This window comes from Solanum lycopersicum, chromosome 4 (assembly GCF_036512215.1).
Source record: "Solanum lycopersicum chromosome 4, SLM_r2.1".
Classification (NCBI taxonomy): domain Eukaryota; kingdom Viridiplantae; phylum Streptophyta; class Magnoliopsida; order Solanales; family Solanaceae; genus Solanum; species Solanum lycopersicum.
This window is the reverse complement of record NC_090803.1, coordinates 4,890,443-4,911,184: the sequence shown is the minus strand read 5'-3', so window position 1 is coordinate 4,911,184 and position 20,742 is coordinate 4,890,443. Positions and strand designations below refer to the sequence as shown.

The 20,742-nt window shown below is 34.0% G+C and overlaps 2 protein-coding genes and 1 pseudogene across 2 annotated transcripts; all 3 read left to right on the top strand.

Moving 5' to 3' along the window:
* The first annotated feature begins 1,587 nt into the window (after window positions 1-1,587).
* LOC101267224 (alkane hydroxylase MAH1) lies at window positions 1,588-3,344 on the top strand. Its single transcript, XM_004237103.5, has one exon. It carries the CDS (start codon window positions 1,674-1,676, stop codon window positions 3,192-3,194), a length of 1,521 nt encoding a protein of 506 aa, XP_004237151.1. The 5' UTR covers window positions 1,588-1,673; the 3' UTR covers window positions 3,195-3,344.
* A 3,855-nt stretch (window positions 3,345-7,199) lies between these two features.
* Window positions 7,200-10,451, top strand: LOC101267513 (alkane hydroxylase MAH1-like; annotated as a pseudogene).
* Window positions 10,452-11,324: 873 nt separating this feature from the next.
* On the top strand, window positions 11,325-13,274 carry LOC101267798 (alkane hydroxylase MAH1-like). Its single transcript, XM_004237104.5, has one exon. The coding sequence runs from the start codon at window positions 11,631-11,633 to the stop codon at window positions 12,942-12,944; it is 1,314 nt and encodes a 437-aa protein (XP_004237152.2). The 5' UTR covers window positions 11,325-11,630; the 3' UTR covers window positions 12,945-13,274.
* Window positions 13,275-20,742: the final 7,468 nt, after the last annotated feature.

The following is a 20,742-nucleotide window of genomic DNA, read 5'->3' as shown; positions in this document are numbered from 1 at the left end:
ATAATATAAGGTGAATAGAAATATATAGAGTGTTTAAACAAATCAACAATAAAATAGAATAAAATTAAAAAATTGACTCGTTCATAAATCTTAGGTCCAGCTTCTCTAACGAACACATTCTAATTGGCATAATTAATATTTTATAGTAAAAAGAAACACTAAAAAAATATCTAATTTTGTATTTATGCATAAGTCAAAGTGCTGACATTTTTTTTTCTGAATAAAGTTAGCTTCATTTTTGCAAACTAACATCCACCAACCATGAAATTTCTTTATTTTGTAAATGCATTTAATCACATTTTTAATGTCCACACCACACTGGGACTTGCAAAGTGGTTTTAAAAAACGAGTAATGATAAAATTCGACCCGTTAATTATGGGTCGAATAAAAAATAAACGATTAAAATATTTTATCCATTTATATATAATTTATTTTCAATCGATTCATATTTGACCGGATGAGCGTGCTTGTCACTCCTACATCACATCTTATTGAGTATTTTCGTAGAGTGATGTATAAGAAATGCATTACAACATGTCAATGTTCAATATTTTAATAATACGTATGTAAAATTTTGAATTAATAGTCAAATTAAATCTTCGTAGTGATTTTTCGTATAATAATGCATGTGTTGATTATGAGATGATTCCCGTATTATTATGCAGCTAATGAACTCTCATATTTTGAAACTCTTACTATATATATATATCAATATTGAAAGGAGTAAAGTTATCTTCATGTGATTTATAGGTTACGAGTTCGAGCCGTGAAAGCAATCACTAATACTTACGAGACTAAATTGTTTGTATCACACCTATGAGGATTGCAGTCTTTTATCAAATTATGCTAACATGAAATGTTTTATACAATAGGTTTAACTTTTTTTCCCATATTATATCAAGAGCGTCATATTCATTGAAACCACCGAATTGTTCACCGTTACATATGACATACTTTTTGAGTGTATTTTTTTTTTTGAAAAAAGTATTGAAAAGGACAACTTAATTATTAAATGTTAAAATAGTATAAGGCAGATCAACTAACTATAATGTATGCCATGTTTAATATATGTTACAAATAATTTTTTATAAAACAAAAACACCAACAACAAAAGATGCAGATAGAAAATTTTGCATCCCAACTAAAACCATACTCCTTCTCGTCCCAATTTATATATAATTTTTCCCTTTCCGGGAGTCAATTTTATGAATTTTTTATAACTAAATTCGATCAGATTAAGTCATTGTTTTAAAAATAAAATTTAGATATCAAAAACTATACGAAAAGTACTATATATTGCAGTTCTTATAATATTAATTAATACGGTCATGAAAATTATACATTTTAAAATACTGGTCAAATTAAGTTCATATAATTTGAATATCAAAAAGCGAAATATGAGAGATATTTTAGGCTCGAGGAAATGCCTTTTACTTTCATTTTTTATGGTAGTTCAAAATAGGTAGTGAAAATTATTTGTGAAGAAAATTTCAAACATTAAAAAATTAGTGGGAGAGCTTTCACTGCTAACTACTTTGAGAAAATGTACTATAAAAGCAAGTCTTAAATTTTATTTACACACATCATCACCCTTTTCACAAAAACACACATTCACACAGTGCCAATTTCACTTTGAAATCTTACAATCTTAGCCAATTTTTTTTTAATTAAAATGACACTTTTAGGATTAGGCTACATTGAAATTTTCCTAGCTTTGTTCTGTTTTCTTTTGTTTTATTGCTTTAGACATTCAAATTATCCAATAAATTTTCCAATTTTTGGTATGTTACCAGGATTACTTTATAATATACAACAAATACATGAAAGGTGCACTATGTCAATGAAGGCCTCAGGGGGCACATTTTTATTCAAAGGTCTATGGTTTGCAAATATGGACACATTAACAACAGTTGATCCAGCTAATGTTCATTATATCATGAGTGCAAATTTCATGAATTTTCCTAAAGGTCCTAAATTCAAAGAGATGTTTGATGTTTTAGGTAATGGTATATTCAACGCGGATTTGGATATGTGGAAGGTCCAGAGGAAGATGACGCGTTCTCTCATCACTCATCATGAGTTCTACAAGTTTTTAGTCAAGACTAGTTGCGATAAGGTGGAGAAAGGACTAATTCCGGTTATTGATCATGTTTGTAACAAGGGTTGTGTTGTGGATTTGCAAGATTTGTTTCAAAGGTTCACTTTTGACACAACTTGTATATTGGTTACCGGATATGATCCTGGATGTGTATCGATAGATTTCCCTGATGTTCCCTTCTCGAAAGCAATGGATGATGCTGAAGAAGCTATTCTTTTTCGTCATGCATTGCCTGAGATTGTGTGGAAGTTGCAAAGGTGGCTTAGAATTGGAGAAGAAAAGAAGATGATTAATGCTCAGGAGGTATTGGACTATACTATAGATAAATACATTTCCATGAAGCGCGAAGATTTGAAGGAAGTAGATCATGATTTGAAAGAAAGTGAAGAGGGATTTGATCTCTTGACATTTTACTTAAAGGATGAAAAAGAATTGGGAGTCAAGTGTGATGACAAGTTCTTGAGGGACAATATATTGAATCTTATGATAGCAGGGCGTGACACGACTAGCTCTGCTCTCACATGGTTCATTTGGCTTGTGTCAACAAATCCACAAGTGGAAAAAAAGATTAGGGACGAAATCAACTTTGTTATCCCCAATGAAGAAGGCGAAAAATTTAGGCTTTTTAATGTTCAAGAATTGAACAAACTTGTTTACTTACATGGTGCATTGTGTGATTCACTAAGGCTATATCCACCGGTGCCATTCCAACACAAGGAGCCTCTTGAGGAAGACATACTTCCAAGTGGACACAAAGTTCATCCAAAGTTAAAGATTATGTTCTCATTGTACGCGATGGGGAGAATGGAGTCGATTTGGGGGAAAGATTGTTTGGAATTTAAGCCAGAGAGATGGATTTCTGAACGAGGGACGATTAAACATGAGCCATCGTACAAGTTTTTGGCTTTTAACGCTGGACCAAGAACTTGTCTTGGTAAAGAAGTGGCTTTCACACAAATGAAGGCTGTGGCTGCTGCTATTATTCACAATTATCAAGTTGAACTTGTTAAAGGACACATTGTTGAACCAAATGCTTCTATTATTCTCTACATGAGACATGGTTTTAAAGTAAAGATTAATAAGAGGTGGACTTAATTATGAAGGATAATATAGTATGTATCAAGTTTAAGTATGTTTCATTTGTTTAATTGGCTCCTATTTTATTTTTTTTTGTTAATTTCATATAGAGATGTAGAATTTCATTAATGAATTTGTTGTATGTTTGTTTGGTATTTGATTTTATAAGTAAGTCCTATATGATTCAGTTGGTTTGGAGGGACCAGTAATTGATCTGCCCTTTATATATGAGTTAACGGTCAAAATACATGTAAAGTACCTCAATTTATTGAGTTCAATATTTAAATTATCAGGTGTTTGAGTTTTCTATCCTGAACCATTATAAAATGTTACCAAAACATACCGCAACTATTATGATTTGTTCACTTTTACTATTTGAAATATTACCGTCATTCCAATAGTGAAATTAAACAACTGATAGCTAAGGTGTGTTCGGATAAACATTTGGTAATAATTCAGATATGAGATTCAACGAGTCGGAACACTTTAGATGTGCTTTTGATACTTTCACTCTTTATATATATAGGGTTGTCCATAAACTGTATGATGAAAAGCCTCAAAGAGAAAATAAACACTATGCTTAAAATGGCTCTCACTTCTCTATTGGCTTCAATAGGGTGCCTTGAGATCTTTATAGCAATATTTTTCTTTCTTGTAATCAACTTTAGCTATTCAATTGGTACAAGCAATTGTTAAAAATAAATAGTAATTGGAGTTGAAAAGAAAAGATTTGGTAGTTGGCAAATTGGTAAAATTTGCAACCATTTTTGACTTTGCTATGTTTACATATGTCATTAGTGACATATGTATGGTTTTATCCTTCTATAAATAGAGCATTCTTGCTCATTTGTAGAACACACCAAGTTAGAGAGAAAAACCATTTTGAGAGCAAAGTGAGGTATTCCATATTCCATAGACTATATAAGAAAATAGTCTGTGAAAAAAAATAGAGTGTGAGCGATATTTTAGTCAGACGGAAACCAAAAGAGTGTTGTTCCTTTTGAGTGTGTAGTAGTCACTTTGAGTGTTGTATTCGTGACTACACAGTGTAAAATTCCTTACTATAATAATATCAATTTCTCCTCTTGGCCCGTGGTTTTTTCCCTTATTCAGAAGGGTTTCCACGTAAAATTATTGGTGTCGTTATTTTCCCATTTTATTTCCATTACTTTTACCATATATACTTTTGTGCTTGTCCGCGTTTTCCCAACAAACAAGTATCAGAGCCAAGGTTTTATCTGAGTATGCTCTGTGGTTGCAGCACAGTCTGAACTTCCACATCAGAAAAGATTTACTTTGATTTGCGATAACTATATTTTTTGGGGAAAACAATGGAAGCCAACACAAGTAGAATGGTTACTTTGAATGGTGTTAATTATGCCATTTGGAAAGGGAAAATGGAAGATCTGCTTTATGTCAAGAATTTTTATAAACTAGTATTTACCACTGTAAAGCCTGATAATATAACAGATGAAGAGTGGAATTTGTTGCATAGACAGGTTTGTGGATTCATTAGGCAATGGATCGACGATAATGTATTGAACCATATTTCTGGGGAAACACATGCTCGAACCCTATGGGAGCATCTTGAAAGTTTGTATGCTCGAAAGACTGGCAACAACAAAATGTTCTTAATAAAGCAGATGTTGAGTTTGAAGTATCATGATGGTTCTCCAATGACAGACCATCTGAATAATTTTCAGAGGATTATGAACCAATTATCTGCTATGGGCATCAAATTTGATGAAGAAATTCAAGGCTTGCTTCTACTTGGTTCCCTACCAGATTCTTGGGAAACATTTAGAACGTCATTGTCAAATTCTGCTCCGGATGGTGTGATCTCTATGGATTCCTCCAAGAGTAGTGTCTTGAACGAAGAGATGAGAAGAAAAACTCAAGGTTCCTCTTCGTCGGATGACCTGATAACTGGCCCCAGGGGGAGAAATAAAACTCATGGTTCTCAGCATAGAGAACAATATAGGAGCAAATCCAAAGGCAGACTTAAGGATATTGAGTGCTATCATTGTGGCATGAAAGAGCACACAAAGAAGTTCTGCAGGAAGTTGAAGAGGGAGAACAACAACAAAGAGGAAACTAAACAAGATGGCAATGAAAATTGCCTAGCCACCGTCACCACCGAAGATTTTGTTATCGTTCTTGATGCAAACATGATAAATATTGCTTGTGATGAGCCAAGCTGGGTTGTGGACACTGGTGCCGCATCTCATGTGACATCAAGGAAGGATTTTTTCTCTTCCTACACTCCTGGTGATTTTAGAACCTTGAGTATGGGTAATGAGACTGTTTCTAGGGTGGTTGATATTGGTAAAATTTGTTTGGAAACTAGTATTTGGAACTAAACTAGTTTTGAACAATGTGAAACATGCTCCTGATGTTCGTCTGCACCTAATTTCTGTTGGTGTTTTAGATGATGAAGGATATGTTAGTACCAACGGTGATGGAAAATGGAAGCTCATTAAGGGTTCCTTGATTGTGGCTCATGGTAACAAACGTCGTAGTCTATACTGGACTACGGCCTCTGCTTGTGTTGATATGGTGAATGCGGTTGAGAGCGATAGCTCTTCAACATTATGGCACAAGAGGCTTAGCCACATTAGCGAGAAAGGACTTAATGTTCTAGCCAAGAAGAAATTATTGTCAAATTTCCAAAGTGCTAAATTAGAAAAATGTGAGCACTGCTTGGCTGGTAAACAAAATAGAGTTTCCTTTAAGTCCTACCCTCCTTCGAGAAAGACAGAGTTGCTTGAGTTAGTGCACTCTGATTTATATGGTCCAATGAAGACAAAGACATTGGGTGGTGCACTTTACTATATCACTTTCATTGATGATTGCTCGAGAAAACTTTGGGTCTATGTCTTGAAGACTAAAGACCAAGTGTTAGGTGTCTTTAAGCAGTTTCAGGCTTCAGTTGAAAGAGAAACTGGAAAGAAATTTAAATGTATTCGTACTGATAATGGTGGTGAATATAGTGGAACATTTGACGAATACTGCAAGCATCAAGGTATTAGACACCAGAAGACTCCTCCCGAGACTCCTCAGCTTAATGGTTTGGCTGAGAGGATGAACAGGACCTTGATGGAAAGAGTTAGATGTTTGCTTTCTGAAGCAAAGTTGCCGAACTCATTTTTGGGTGAGGCTTTATTGACCGCTGCACATGTTATTAATCTATCTCCTGTTGTTGCTTTGCAAAGTGATGTGCCAAATAGTGTTTGGTATGGAAAGGATGTTTCCTATGACCATTTGAGAGTATTTGGTTGCAAAGCTTTTGTATATGTGCCGAAAGATGAGAGGTCAAAATTAGATGCCAAGACAAGGCAATGCATCTTCATTGGATATGGCCTAGATGAATTTGGTTACAGGCTATATGATCCAATTGAAAAGAAACTTGTGAGAAGCCGTGATATTATTTTCATGGAGAATCAAACAATTGAAGATATTGACAAAGCGAAGAAGGTAGAATCTTCAAGTTTTGATGGTATAGTTAATCATGATGAAGTTCCTCACACAAGTGTGCATGATGTTGTTGGGTTTGATAATCATGGTGACGCCCAGAATCATGTATCAAATCAACATGTTGATGTTGATAATAACAATGATATTGTTATTAATGATCTTGTTGTTCATGAAGTTGTGGACGAATCAAATATTCCGCTTCGGAGGTCCACAAGACAGCGGTTTCCTTCCTCCCGTTATTCACCCAATGAGTATATGTTACTCACTGACGGGGGAGAACCTCAATGTTATGAGGAGGCCATGGAAGATGAGCACAAGAATCAATGGATTGAAGTCATGCAAGACGAGATGAAGTCTTTGCATGAGAACCACACTTATGAGTTGGTAAAATTGCCCAAGGGCATGAGAGCTTTGAAGAACAAGTGGGTGTTCAAAGTTAAAGTTGAAGAACACAACTTGAAGCCCAGGTACAAAGCTAGATTGGTTCTTAAGGGATTCGGTTAAAGGAAAGGTATTGACTTTGACGAAATATTTTCTCCTGTTGTGAAAATGTCCTCGATTCGCACAATTCTAGGTTTAGCTGCTAGTCTTAATTTAGAGATTGAGCAGATGGATGTGAAGACGGCTTTTCTTCACGGTGACCTAGAAGAAGAGATTTATATGGAACAACCTGAGGGCTTCAAAGTAGATGGCAAAGAAAATTTTGTATGCAAACTCAAAAAGAGTCTCTATGGCCTAAAACAAGCTCCTAGACAGTGGTACAAAAAGTTTGAATATGTTATGGGGGAGCAAGGCTATATAAAGACTTCTTCAGATCATTGCGTATTTGTACAAAAATTTTCTGACAATGATTTTATCATCCTTTTGTTGTATGTGGATGATATGTTGATTGTGGGCAAAAATACTTCCAAGATTGGCGAACTAAAGAAAGAGTTGTGTAAGTCTTTTTATATGAAAGACTTGGGTCATGCCAAGCAAATTTTGGGCATGAAAATTACTCGTCTTAGAGATAAAAGGAAGATTTATTTGTCCCAGAAGAAGTAAATTGAACGCGTACTGGAGCGCTTCAATATGAAGAATGCTAAGCCTGTTAGTATACCTCTTGCTGGTCATATGAAGTTGAGCAAGAAGATGTGTCCTACAGCTAGGGAGGAAAAAGAGAACATGGCCAAAGTTCCATATTCCTCCGTCGTTGGAAGTCTAATGATGCAATGGTGTGCACTAGACCTGATATTGCTCACGCAGTTGGTGTTATCAGTAGATTTCTCAAAAATCCGGGAAAAGAGCATTGGGAAGCTGTGAAATGGATACTCAGGTATCTTAGAGGAAGCTCAGATGAATGCTTGTGTTTTGGAGCATCAAATCCAATCTTGAAAGGCTATACAGATTCTGATATGGCAGGTGACCTTGATAACAGAAAATCGACTACTGGATATTTGTTTACTTTTTCAGGGGGAGCTATATCATGGCAGTCAAAGTTGCAGAAGTGTGTTGCACTATCTACAACTGAAGCTGAGTAGATTGCGGCTACTGAAGCCGGCAAGGAGATGATATGACTAAAGCGATTTCTTCAAGAGCTTGGTTTGAATCAGATGGAGTATATTGTCTATTGTGACAGTCAGAGTGCAATAGACTTGAGCAAGAAATCCATGTACCATGCAAGAACAAAACACATTGACGTCAGATATCATTGGATTCGTGAGAAAGTGGAGAATGAATCATTTCACGTCAAAAAGATTCACACAAGTGAAAATCCTGCAGATATGCTGACTAAGATGATACCAAAAGACAAGTTCGAGTTATGCAAAGAACTTGTGGGCATGAGCTCTCTCTAAAGAAGTTGAAGATTCCTTCTTCCAGTAAATGGGACTGGAGGGGGAGATTTGTTGAATCCATCCCATTGTTTTAATCAACTTTAGCTATTCAATTGGTACAATCAATTGTTAAAAATGAATAGTAATTGGAGTTGAAAAGAAAAGATTTGGTAGTTGGCAAATTGGTAAAATTTGCAACCATTTTTGACTTTGCTATGTTTACATATGTCATTAGTGACATATGTATGGTTTTATCCTTCTACAAATAGAGCATTCTTGCTCATTTGTAGAACACACCAAGTTAGAGAGAAAAACCATTTTGAGAGCAAAGTGAGGTATTCCATATTCCATAGACTATATAAGAAAATAGTCTGTGAAGAAAAATAGAGTGTGAGCGATATTTTAGTAAGACGGAAACCAAAAGAGTGTTGTTCCTTTTGAGTGTGTAGTAGTCACTTTGAGTGTTGTATTCGTGACTACACAGTGTAAAATTCCTTACTATAATAATATCAATTGCTCCTCTTGGCCCGTGGTTTTTTCCCTTATTCAGAAGGGTTTCCACGTAAAATTCTTGGTGTCGTTATTTTCCCATTTTATTTTCATTACTTTTACAATATTTACTTTTGTGCTTGTCCGCGTTTTCCCAACAAGAAGTATAGAGGTTCTTTCAAGAACTAGGGTACTTTCTTGGTGAAAGGCCTTTGGTTTACTAACATGGACATTCTTGGCACAGTGGATCCTGCAAAGGTGCACTATATCATGAGTGCAAATTTTCCGAATTTCCCTAAAGGGCTTGAACTCAAGAAGATCTTCGATGTTTTAGGCGATGGAATTTTCAATTCCGACTTGGAATTGTGGAAGAGTCAGAGGAAGCTCGCGAGAGAAATGATCATTCATATGAGATTCCACAAGTGTTTGGTGAAAACGAACGTTGACAAGGTCGAAAATGGCCTGATTCTGGTTCTTGAAATGAAGGCAGAGTTCTTGATTTGCAAGATGTTTTCAAGAGATTAACATTTGATACGACATGTGATCCTGACTGCCTCTCTCTTGAACTCGTGAACGTTCCCTTCTTGAATGCCATGGATGATGCTAAAGACGTATGTTTTCATACGCCATTTGTTTCCCGAAAGTGTTTGGAAGTTGCAACAATGGCTCGGATTTGAGCCTTAAAAGAAACTGAGCAAAGCAGAGGAAGACCTTGACCAAGTCCTTGGCAAGTATATATCGATGAAACGTGAAGAACTGAGCAATGCAATAAAATCAGAGGAAGATGACGAGGGTTATGATTTATTAACATCATACATGGTAAATGATGCAGAAACCAAAACAGGGCTAAAGTTTGACAACAAGTTCTTGAGGGATACCATACTGAACTTCATGTTCGCGGGGCATGACACAGTTGCCTCAGGCCTTACTTGGTTCATTTGGCTAGTTGTCACGAACCCCAGCGATTGAGAAGAAAATAAGGGAAGAACTTAAGGCAATTGTCTTGTTAGGAGAAGGCGAAAAACGGAGGCTTTTTAAGGCGGATGAAGTGAAAAATGCAATATATTTACATGCTGCATTGTGTGAATCGTTAAGGCTATATCCCCCTGTTGCAATCCAGCACAAGACTCCACTAGAACCCGATATTTTTCCAAGTGGACACCATGTTCATTCGAATATGAGAGTGATGATTCCGTTATATGCAATGGGGACGATGGAATACATATGGGGACACGACGCCTCAAAATTAAAGCCAGAGAGATGGATTTCAGATCGGGGAACCGTTAAACATGAGCCATCTTACAAATTCTTTTCTTTCAATGCAGGGCCAAGGACTTGCTTAGGGAAAGAAGTGGCATTTACTCAAATGAAAATTGTTGCTTCAACTATCATTCACAATTAACAAATTGAAATGGTAAAAGGCCATATTGTTTGTCCCAATATATCTTTTATGCTCTACATGAAACATGGCATTAAAGTTAGGATTAAGAGGAGGTGAAAATAGTAATTTATATGTGGAAGTATGTAGTCCACTCCATCTGTTTGATTTGTTTATCTTACATTCATTTTTAGTACGTTCTAAAAATAGTGTTTCTTTCCTTTTTTTTTTGATAACTCACATTGCCAAGGCTAACATCGAAGATTTTTAAGTAAAGTTATAACCTTAATAAATTCAAACTTCAAATATATTTTACTTTTTTTTTGTTATAGCTAAAATATAGGCAAGATATATTGTATAGTCAGTATATAACTTTCTATGACTTTTGGCAAGCTATATTGTATAATTAGTGTATAGCTAGCTAATGTAGTTGTTTTTTTTAATGATTTTCTTAGCTATTTTTAATATAATAAAATATAACTATATTTATAATAAACCAATTACCTTATTGCATATATTTAAACTTGATGGTTTGTAAAAGTAAATGCCAATCTTGTCCTCAATTATCATGGCAAACTATTTGTGTCCCTTACGCAACGGTGTCATGAGATAACAAGTGGCCAATTAAACTATTTTGATAGCTTAGACATTTAACAAAGGCAATTGCGAAGACTTTTTAATGACGACTAATGGATAATATCGTGTTCAACTTATCTGATATAACTAGTAATTAAAAAAAAAGGAATATATAAACCAAATATGAGTACTATATTGTTACTATGACTTTAGTTTTGTTGAAATAATTACGACTTTTGTAATCTTAAAAATAAAAACATGCTAGCTAGCTATAATCCATTATACAAATACAATAGTGAAGAGTGTATATATGAGCTTTAACTCACATATAATTAATTATAGGTAATCTCGTGATACAAATATTTTTACATTGTCGGTATGTATAACTTAAAACTTCAACCATATTCTCATCATGACTCTATAAAATACTAGAGAGTTTATCCATAAAGAATGATGTAAACCCCCAAAGTAGAGTAAACATTGAAATGGCTTTCAATTTTCTAGTATTAGCCTCAATAGGTTATATTGAAATATTTGTAGCAATTTTTTTATTTTTTTTTTGTGTTGGCTTTTGGAGGAAAAGGTGATTTTGGGTGGAAATGGCCATTTTTTGGAGAGTTCCCAAGCCTTTTTTACCATATAAACACAATCCACCAAAGCCTTACAATATTATTTTCAAGAATTGGAGCTACTGCCTTTGTAAAAGGTCCATGTTTTGCAAATATGGACATTTTAGGGACAGTAGATCCTAAAAATGTACATTATATTATGAGTGCAAATTTTCAGAATTTTCAAAAAGGGCCAGGATTTAAGAAGATTTTTGATGTTTTAGGTGATGGAATTTTCAATGCTGACTTTGATTTGTGGAAGGATCAAAGGAAAATTGCTAAAACATTGATCACGCATCATACATTTCACAAATTTTTAGTGAAAACTAGTTGTGACATGGTGAAAAATGGACTTGTCCCGGTCCTCGAATTCATGGCTAAAGAAGGTATAGTTTTCGACTTACAAGATGTTTTTCAAAGATTCACGTTTGATACGACTTGTATATTAGTGACAGGGTTCGATCCTGGCTCCCTCTCTGTCGATCTTAACAACATTGCTTTCATGAAAGCAATGAATGACATGGGAGAGGTCATGGTCATACGTAATTTGTTGCCACGATGTGTTTGGAAGTTGCAAAAATGGCTTGGAATTGGGCCTGAAAAGAAATTACGCGATGCTAGGGAAGTCATTGACCGAGTTATAGGTAAGTATATAACAATGAAACGCGATGAATTGAGAGCTAAAGGAAAAAAATTGAACAAAAATGAAGAGGAGGAGGGTGTTGATTTATTAGCATCATACATAGCTAATGATGATGGAGAAACAAAAACAGGGCTAATGTTTGATGACAAATTCTTGAGGGATACCATATTGAACTTTATGATCGCGGGGCGTGACACAACTAGCTCAGGGCTTACATGGTTCATCTGGCTAGTTGTGACACACCCCGAGATTGAGAAGAAAATAAGGGAAGAACTCAAGTCAATCATCTCATTGGGAGAAGAAGGCGAAAAACCAAGACTTTTTAAGGGGGGCGAATTCAAAAATGCAATATATTTGCACGCGGCATTGTGTGAATCATTAAGGCTATATCCCCCCGTTCCGTTTCAACTAAAGACTCCACAAGAACCCGATGTTCTCCCGAGTGGACACCGTGTACATCCCAAGATGAGAGTGATGGTTATCTTGTACGCGATGGGGAGGATGGAATCGGTATGGGGAAAAGATGCATTGGAGTTCAAGCCAGAGAGATGGATTTCGGAACGAGGAACGGTGAAACATGAGCCATCTTACAAGTTCTTTTCTTTCAATGCAGGGCCAAGGGTTTGTTTAGGGAAAGAAGTGGCTTTCACACAAATGAAAGCTGTGGCTGCTTCTATTATCCATAATTATCATGTTGAAATGGTGAAAGGCCATGAGGTTTGTCCTAATGTATCTATTATCCTCTACATGAAAAATGGATTTAAAGTTAGGATTAGGAATAGGTGAACATAAACATTTATGTTTCTCCCTCTTTTCATTTTCTTTTGAACAGACGGTCAAAAAGACATTTAAAGTATTTTGGTTTTTTTTTTTTGAGTTTTATGTATGAACTTTCACCAAATATTTATCAAATTACACCAACTATCAATTATTCATTTTTTTCTACTTGAACGATTATGTTAGTTCAGGTAGGAAAAGATAGCAACGGATCGTTAAGGTGTGTTTTGATAAATAGTACGTTGGTAATAGTTTAGGTGGAAAATAAACTTGTACACCTAATAGTTCAGGTATGAAATTCAAAAAATCTGAGATATTATATATGTTTTTGATCATTAACTCTTATTTCCCTTTTTTGATGTACCTGTAATCCATTTAAGATTGGCATGTCGAAAACATTTTCGATGAAATTTTCATCAAAAATCTCTTAACGACGAGCTAATTTTGATGTTATGTTAAATTATATAACTATTTCACTATAACAAAAAAGAGCGGAGAAATCTTGAATCATTTCACCACCATTTATTTCAAACTGAATTAACTTTTTTAGTTGGAGCTATATAAGAGTTTTTTTTATTTGGGAAAATGCATAAGTATCCAAAATCTATAATCGAAATCTTAGAGACACCTATACTATATTAAAATCCTATTACCCCCAAACTTATAAATAATTTTCTACCCCTTTTCGGTCTACGTGACACTATCTTTTGGGTTCCGTGCGTGTTGATAATTTTTTCAATGTCAGTGTCACGTAGACCGAAAAGGGATAGAAAATTATTTATAAAATAAATTTAGGGGTAATAGGACTTTAGTAAAGTATAAGTGACTTTGAAATTTCGAACATATATTGGAAGGGTATTTGTGCATTTTCCTTTTTTTTTTCTTACATAAAAAATAAAAATCAGTCTATTAGTTTCCTTATATCTTCCCATTCCCCATCCAAGAGAAAAATAAAATAAAATGGGACACGACACAAGTACTTTTTTAGACTATGATTAAAATTTTAGACATATTTAATTACACTTAGGTCCTACTACCTTTCAAATATTTTTTTTTTGTAATTTTGTACATTGTTTTGATTTACGGAACATTCAAACATCTCTCACGCGTCTTGATTGTGTGGAATTACGGAGTGTGTAGTGCCACATAAGATAAAAAATGTATAAAATTACAAATAAATAAATAAAATCAAGAGCATAAGACCTAATTTATTTAAGATGTGTCTCTTACTATTTGTACCTTGTCCCAAAAAAAATATGAATTAAACAATAATTCTTCTTACTCGTCACTAGTTTATTTCATATATAAAAATAAAAATAATCAATACGTGCCGTATTTATCAGTACAGTGTTCATTAATTAATTATTATAAAAATAATTTGTGATAATGTCTCATTGCCATACAAAATAAAAGATGGAGAGAAATTTATTCTACCAACTACAGAGTCAAAACTCTTTATTTCTTATTGCTTAGACCGAACATAAAATTAGATAATTAAAATAAATAATTATTTCACCTAACAAAAGAATATACGCTTTTAATGCTTTTAATATTTCATTTTGAAATTTTAGTAACTCAGTTGATTCGTTATTGTTATTATGGGTCCGTATCCCCCTCTTTGTGTTCTTCATATTATTTCCGAAAAAACATGTTCATATTTTGTGATACCCGACATTGGTGCTAGAATCAATATAACCGTCTATTGATATCAACTTCTTTATTTTCTATCTTTTTCATTATAATATTTTGAAAGTGTTTTAACTATATCGCTAGATTTATTAAAAAATAAATAAGATTTTTCAAATAAAGGGAATATAATTTGTTAATGAAATTACTCCAAAAATGGATTTGAAGAGATCTCATTTATATTCAACAATTGTCATGAATATAAATGTCTTTGGATCATGTTTAGGATATCATTTTATCGTGTATATATATGCCAACACATCAAAGGGATCACATTCCGATGGTATTATTAAATTTTAAAATAAAATATCTTTCTGATCTGATAGATGTTTATAATATAACTAATTATTTATTAATTACATATTGTTTGACAACTCAAAATTTTGAATATAATAAGGAATGACATGAGTTATGTACCAAAATATTTAAAAATTAGGACCACCAGGATCATTGTTGATATCATTATGCTATTTTTGTTATCATTACATAATTTTTAGTTAATATGTAGTGCATATAATTATAATATCCTAATATAGTAACAACGCGATTTTAAAAAAAAAAATACTGATGTTTAATTTAGTCATCAAATCAAAGAAATTAATATTTAATACTATATGAGTGAAATACTTTTTATAGTCATATGATATTTTTAAAAGTAAAAAAAAATAGTGTTACAATTTTTTAACAATTCAATCAATTAACAACAAAGAATAAACATACGATATTTATTAGAATATGAGGATATATAAACACTATTCGATAACCAATAACCTTTGAGGGTATATATATGTAAAAATGGAAGAAGCTTGTGGAAAATTTTCTTATATTTCTCTCCTCCCTATATTTCCTCTATATACTAGTATTAGTACAGAACAATCAAAGAAAAAGAATAAAAGGAAAATTTTCAGCTGTACACTTGTCCTAATCCTATACAAATAATTCTAACCACCTAACAAACTATGATTCTTTCTATGTTGAATATTGTGCTGCTCACGTGCTTGCTTTATCACAAAATATCTTCATCCAATGGTTGAGATTTCATCTATCAGATATATACTTGAATGGCTGAATTTCTTTCACGTGGCATGTTGAGGGGAACCTATGAAAAGATTGAACACTTTCCCTTTTTTGTGTCTAAAATCTCTAGACTTGCTTCACTATTTTTCCTTTCTTTCTTTCTGCTACTGATGGATAATGAAGCTAGTGAAGCATGGAACTTCTTCTTGCCAACATCCCCCTTCAAGTTGGAGGGGAGAGATGAGGGTGGTAATGACGAAACCCCCAACTTGGATAGTATTCCATGATGAGAAGAACCAGAGAGTGGTTTAGTGAACAGATCGGTGAGTTGATTCTTTGAAGGAGTAAACTGAAACGATATGAGACCCGAGATGTATTGTTGGCGCACAAAATGACAGTCAAGCTCAACATACTTGGTTCGCTCATGGAAAACTGGGTTGTGGGCGATATGAATCGCGGCTTGACTGTTGGAGTGAACTGGGACCGGTAATGAAGGGGAAATTGACAGATCCTCGAGCAAGCGAACCAACCAAGTTATTTCAGTTGTGACCTTCCGCATTGATCGGTACTCGGCTTCAGCAGAAGAAAGGGAGATCGAAGCTTGCTTCTTTGATTTCCATGAAATTGGAGAACCACCAAGAGTGATAAAAAAACCACTGATTGACCTGCGAGTGTCCTTGCAAGATCCCCAATCAGCATCGCAAAAAGCTAAGAGTTCCAAAGAAGGATCAGATGATAGAAGAATTCCTTGCCCTGGATCCAACTGCAAATATTTCAACACACGAAGTGCAGCAGAAAAATGGGAACGGCAAGGTCTTTGCATAAACTGACTGAGCTTCAATACAGGATAAGCTAAATCTGGACGGGTATGAGTCAGGTAGTTCATCTTTCCTATTAAGTGTCTGAAAATTGTAGGATCAGGAATGGGTATATCATCATCTGCTTGTAATTTAATAGATGGATCCAAAGGGGAAGTAACACTAGGAATATGTGAGCAATCAAATTCTTTTATTAGATCCAAAGCAAACTTGCGTTGAGTGATGATGAAGCCCTGTTTTTCTTGAATAACCTCCATACCAAGAAAGTAATTAATGTCGCCTAAATCTTTTACTTTGAATTCTGAATGTAAGAAAGACTTAATATCTGCAATCTCAGAAACATCATTTCCTGTTAGCAAAATGTCGTCAACATAAACGGCCAGAATAGAGACAAAATCTCCTGAGGTCTTGTAGAACAAAGAATAATCATTCAAAGATGATGTGTATCCCTTATAGGCAAGAGCACCTGCAAGCCTAGAATACCATTGACGTGAAGCCTGTTTTAAACCATATAGTGATTTTTTGAGTCGACAAACCTGATTAGATAAAGGTGAAATGAGACCAGGGGGAAACTTCATGAAAACTTCTTCTTCCAAAGATCCATGTAAAAAAGCATTATTCACATCTAATTGTGAAACTGTCCAATTTTTCTTCACTGCCACTGCCAAGAGGCATCTGATTGTTGTCATTTTGACAACAGGAGAAAAAGTCTCATTGTAGTCAATCCCTTCTCGTTGAATGTCCTCCCTCACCACAAGTCTAGCTTTAAATCTCTCTATTGATCCATCCGAATGAAGTTTTATCTTATATACCCACTTGCAAGGTAAAGCTCTCTTTCCTTTAGGCAAATCTACAATATCCCAAGTGTTATTTAATTGCAAAGCTGCAATCTCTGTATCCATTGCAGCTTTCCACTCAGGATGTCCTGCAGCTTGAGAATAACTGGTAGGCTCAGAGTAGGAGTTAAGAGAATGAAAAAATTGTTGGTTAGGCATAGATAGAACATTGAAAGAAAAACTAGAAGAAGGAGGAGGGAAAGTAAAACATGAATCGGTGAGGTTGGTAAGGTAGACACTGTTACAGACAAAATCATGTAAATAACCTGGTCTATGTGAAATCCTTCCTGATCTTCTCAGGGGACTAGGTTCTGTTGAAGTAACAATTGTCTCTTGTGAATGCGGCATGTTAGAATCAATGTGGTCAGAAGGAATATGTTGGGGTATTTGAATGACTTGAGAGACGTCTGAGGTTGTGTCAAAATAAGGACTAGTGGATGGGAAAATAGGAGAAGATGACAGAGAAGAAGAGTCAGCAAAAGGAAAATTATTTTCATAAAATATGACATCCCTAGAAACAAAAACCTTTCTGGTTTTGAAATCCATAACTTTGTATCCTTTTTGCCCTTGTGGATATCCTAAGAAAACACATTTTATAGCTCTAGGGTCAAATTTTCCTCTTCCTTGAGATAGAGTTGAACAATAACAAAGACAACCAAATGACCTCAAAAATGAATAAGAAGGTAATTGATTGAAAAGAACTTCATAGGGTGTTTTTCCTTTCAAGACTTTTGAAGGAAAAATATTAATTAAATGTGTTGCAGTAAGAACACACTCACCCCAGTATGATATAGGAAAATGTGATTGAAAAAATAAACCTCTTGCAACTTCTAATAGGTGACGGTGCTTTCTTTCTACCACCCCATTTTGTTGTGGGGTGGCTACACAACTTTGTTGATGTAGAATCCCATGTTCTTTCAAGTAAGCAGCTTCATGAGTTCCCTTTCCAAGTTCCAAAGCATTATCAGACCTTATGCACTTAACCTTTTTGTTAAACTATCTCTCAACCATAGACAAAAATGATTTCAAAACAGGAAAAGCATTACTTTTAGTACTCAACAAATATGTCCAAGTTCCTCTACTATAATCATCCACAATAGTAAGGAAGTATTTGTATCCATTGTAGGTAGCATTCTTATAAGGACCCCAAGTATCAATGTGTATCAAATCAAAAATTCCTGTTGTTTTTATAGAGCTAATAGGAAAAGATGATCTAGTTTGCTTAGATTGAGGACAAACATGACATATAAACTCAGAATCAGGAGACAACTTGATAAAATTGAGATGTCTCATTGCTGAAAGGGGCAAATGCCCAAGTCTAATATGCCAAAGGCTTACATCTGGAATAGCATTAGCAATAACTGGAGTAGAAATGGAATTTCTTCCTTTTGGATTGACAACACTTAAACTAGACTTAGGGATAGCAGGTTCCAAAAGATATAATCCTTCTCTAAGTTCACCAAAAGCTATCACCCTCTTCATTAAAAGGTCCTGCAATAGACAATGTCCAGAAGTGAATAAAACATTCCATTTGATTTGATCACTAAGCCTATGCACAGAGAGTAGATTATACCTAAACACTAGAACATACAGTACATTAGTGAGAGTGAGATTAGGCAGAATAGACACACTACCTATGTGAGTGACAGTTACCTTGAAAGAATTAGGTAAACTAATATTTAAAGGAAACTGAAGAGGAGTCATAGAAGAAAAGGAAGAAGCATCAAAACACATGTGTTCTGATGCTCCTGAGTCAATGATCCAATTTGTTGATTTAAAAACAGAAAAACATGTGCCTGAATACTTAAGAATAGTACCAGCAATTGCATTTGCACTAATTTCTGCAGTAGAAGTTGATTTTGACATGTTCATTGCATTGAACATTTGAGCAATTTGATAGATTGAGCTTATGGCTCTGATACCATGTAAAAATGGAAGAAGCTTGTGGAAAATTTTCTTATATTTCTCTCCTCCCTGTATTTCCTCTATATACTAGTATTAGTACAGAACAATCAAAGAAAAAGAATAAAAGGAAAATTTTCAGCTGTACACTTGTCCTAATCCTATACAAATAATTCTAACCACCTAACAAACTATGATTCTTTCTATGTTGAATATTGTGCTGCTCACGTGCTTGCTTTATCACAAAATATCTTCATCCAATGGTTGAGATTTCATCTATCAGATATATACTTGAATGGCTGAATTTCTTTCACGTGGCATGTTGAGGGGAACCTATGAAAAGATTGAACACTTTCCCTTTTTTGTGTCTAAAATCTCTAGACTTGCTTCACTATTTTTCCTTTCTTTCTTTCTGCTACTGATGGATAATGAAGCTAGTGAAGCATGGAACTTCTTCTTGCCAACAATATATGGAAAAATCCTTCTCGTTAGAAAAATTTATCAGAATGAAAAAATAACATATTTCACCCTATGTTATTTTATCTTTTGAACATTTCTATTCTTTTAACTTTAATACATTTTAATTAAAAAATAGAAAAAGAATTAGTTTATTTTAAAATAAAAAGGATATTATAGACTTTTCAAATTTATAGCCAAATTCTGATCAAATTTTCTGGCCATTTAGCATTACTCGTCCTATATTACGCTGTTAAACAAAGTTATACTACTCAATTAATTACTCATCATAGCTATAATTTGCTATAATTATCACTCGCAACTAACATTATACATTAATTATGCGGGCTGACTTCGAGCTTGTAAATAAATAAAAAAACTGAATGTATATGGTGAGAAACTGAAAAACCAAAGGAAATCTTCGTCATATACAAATATAAATCATCGTATACAAATACAAATCAAAAGAAGAATAGCTAGCTGTGAATTATACAAATGTGCTTAATTATACAATTCGAAGTCAACTCATGTAGTTAATGGTCCATGTTAATAATTATATCAAACTATAACTATAATAAATAATTAAGTAATATAAATTTGTTTATCAACAACTTTTTTAACAACTTTAAAGAATATTGCAATGTTGATGAGTATAGTTGTCCATTTTCCCTTTATAATAACTAACCAAAAAATCATCATGATGTATAAGCATTTATTATTTTGAAAATATCTTCTGAATAATTAAATAATTACCCAAACGGCTCTTACTACAAATTTATTAGTCTAAGAGAGCTATATATGTAGATAATGCGTGCAAGTAATATTTTAAAAAAGTTCCACAGCTAGCATTGAGCCTTGTAAATGTCATCATAGCCAGTGAAGCAAGAAAAGAAAAACCAATTAAAAGGGCAAGAAGACATAGTAATATGATGTGCACTCATCTTTTTTATAATCAAATCTTTCTTGGTGGCAACAACACATCCAATTTGTCTCAACATTCCATATAACTTATTTTTTCAATGTATGTTATTTATATTAAAATTCGATAAATTAGAATTTGTATATTATATGATTTCAACAGAATATTTTTCA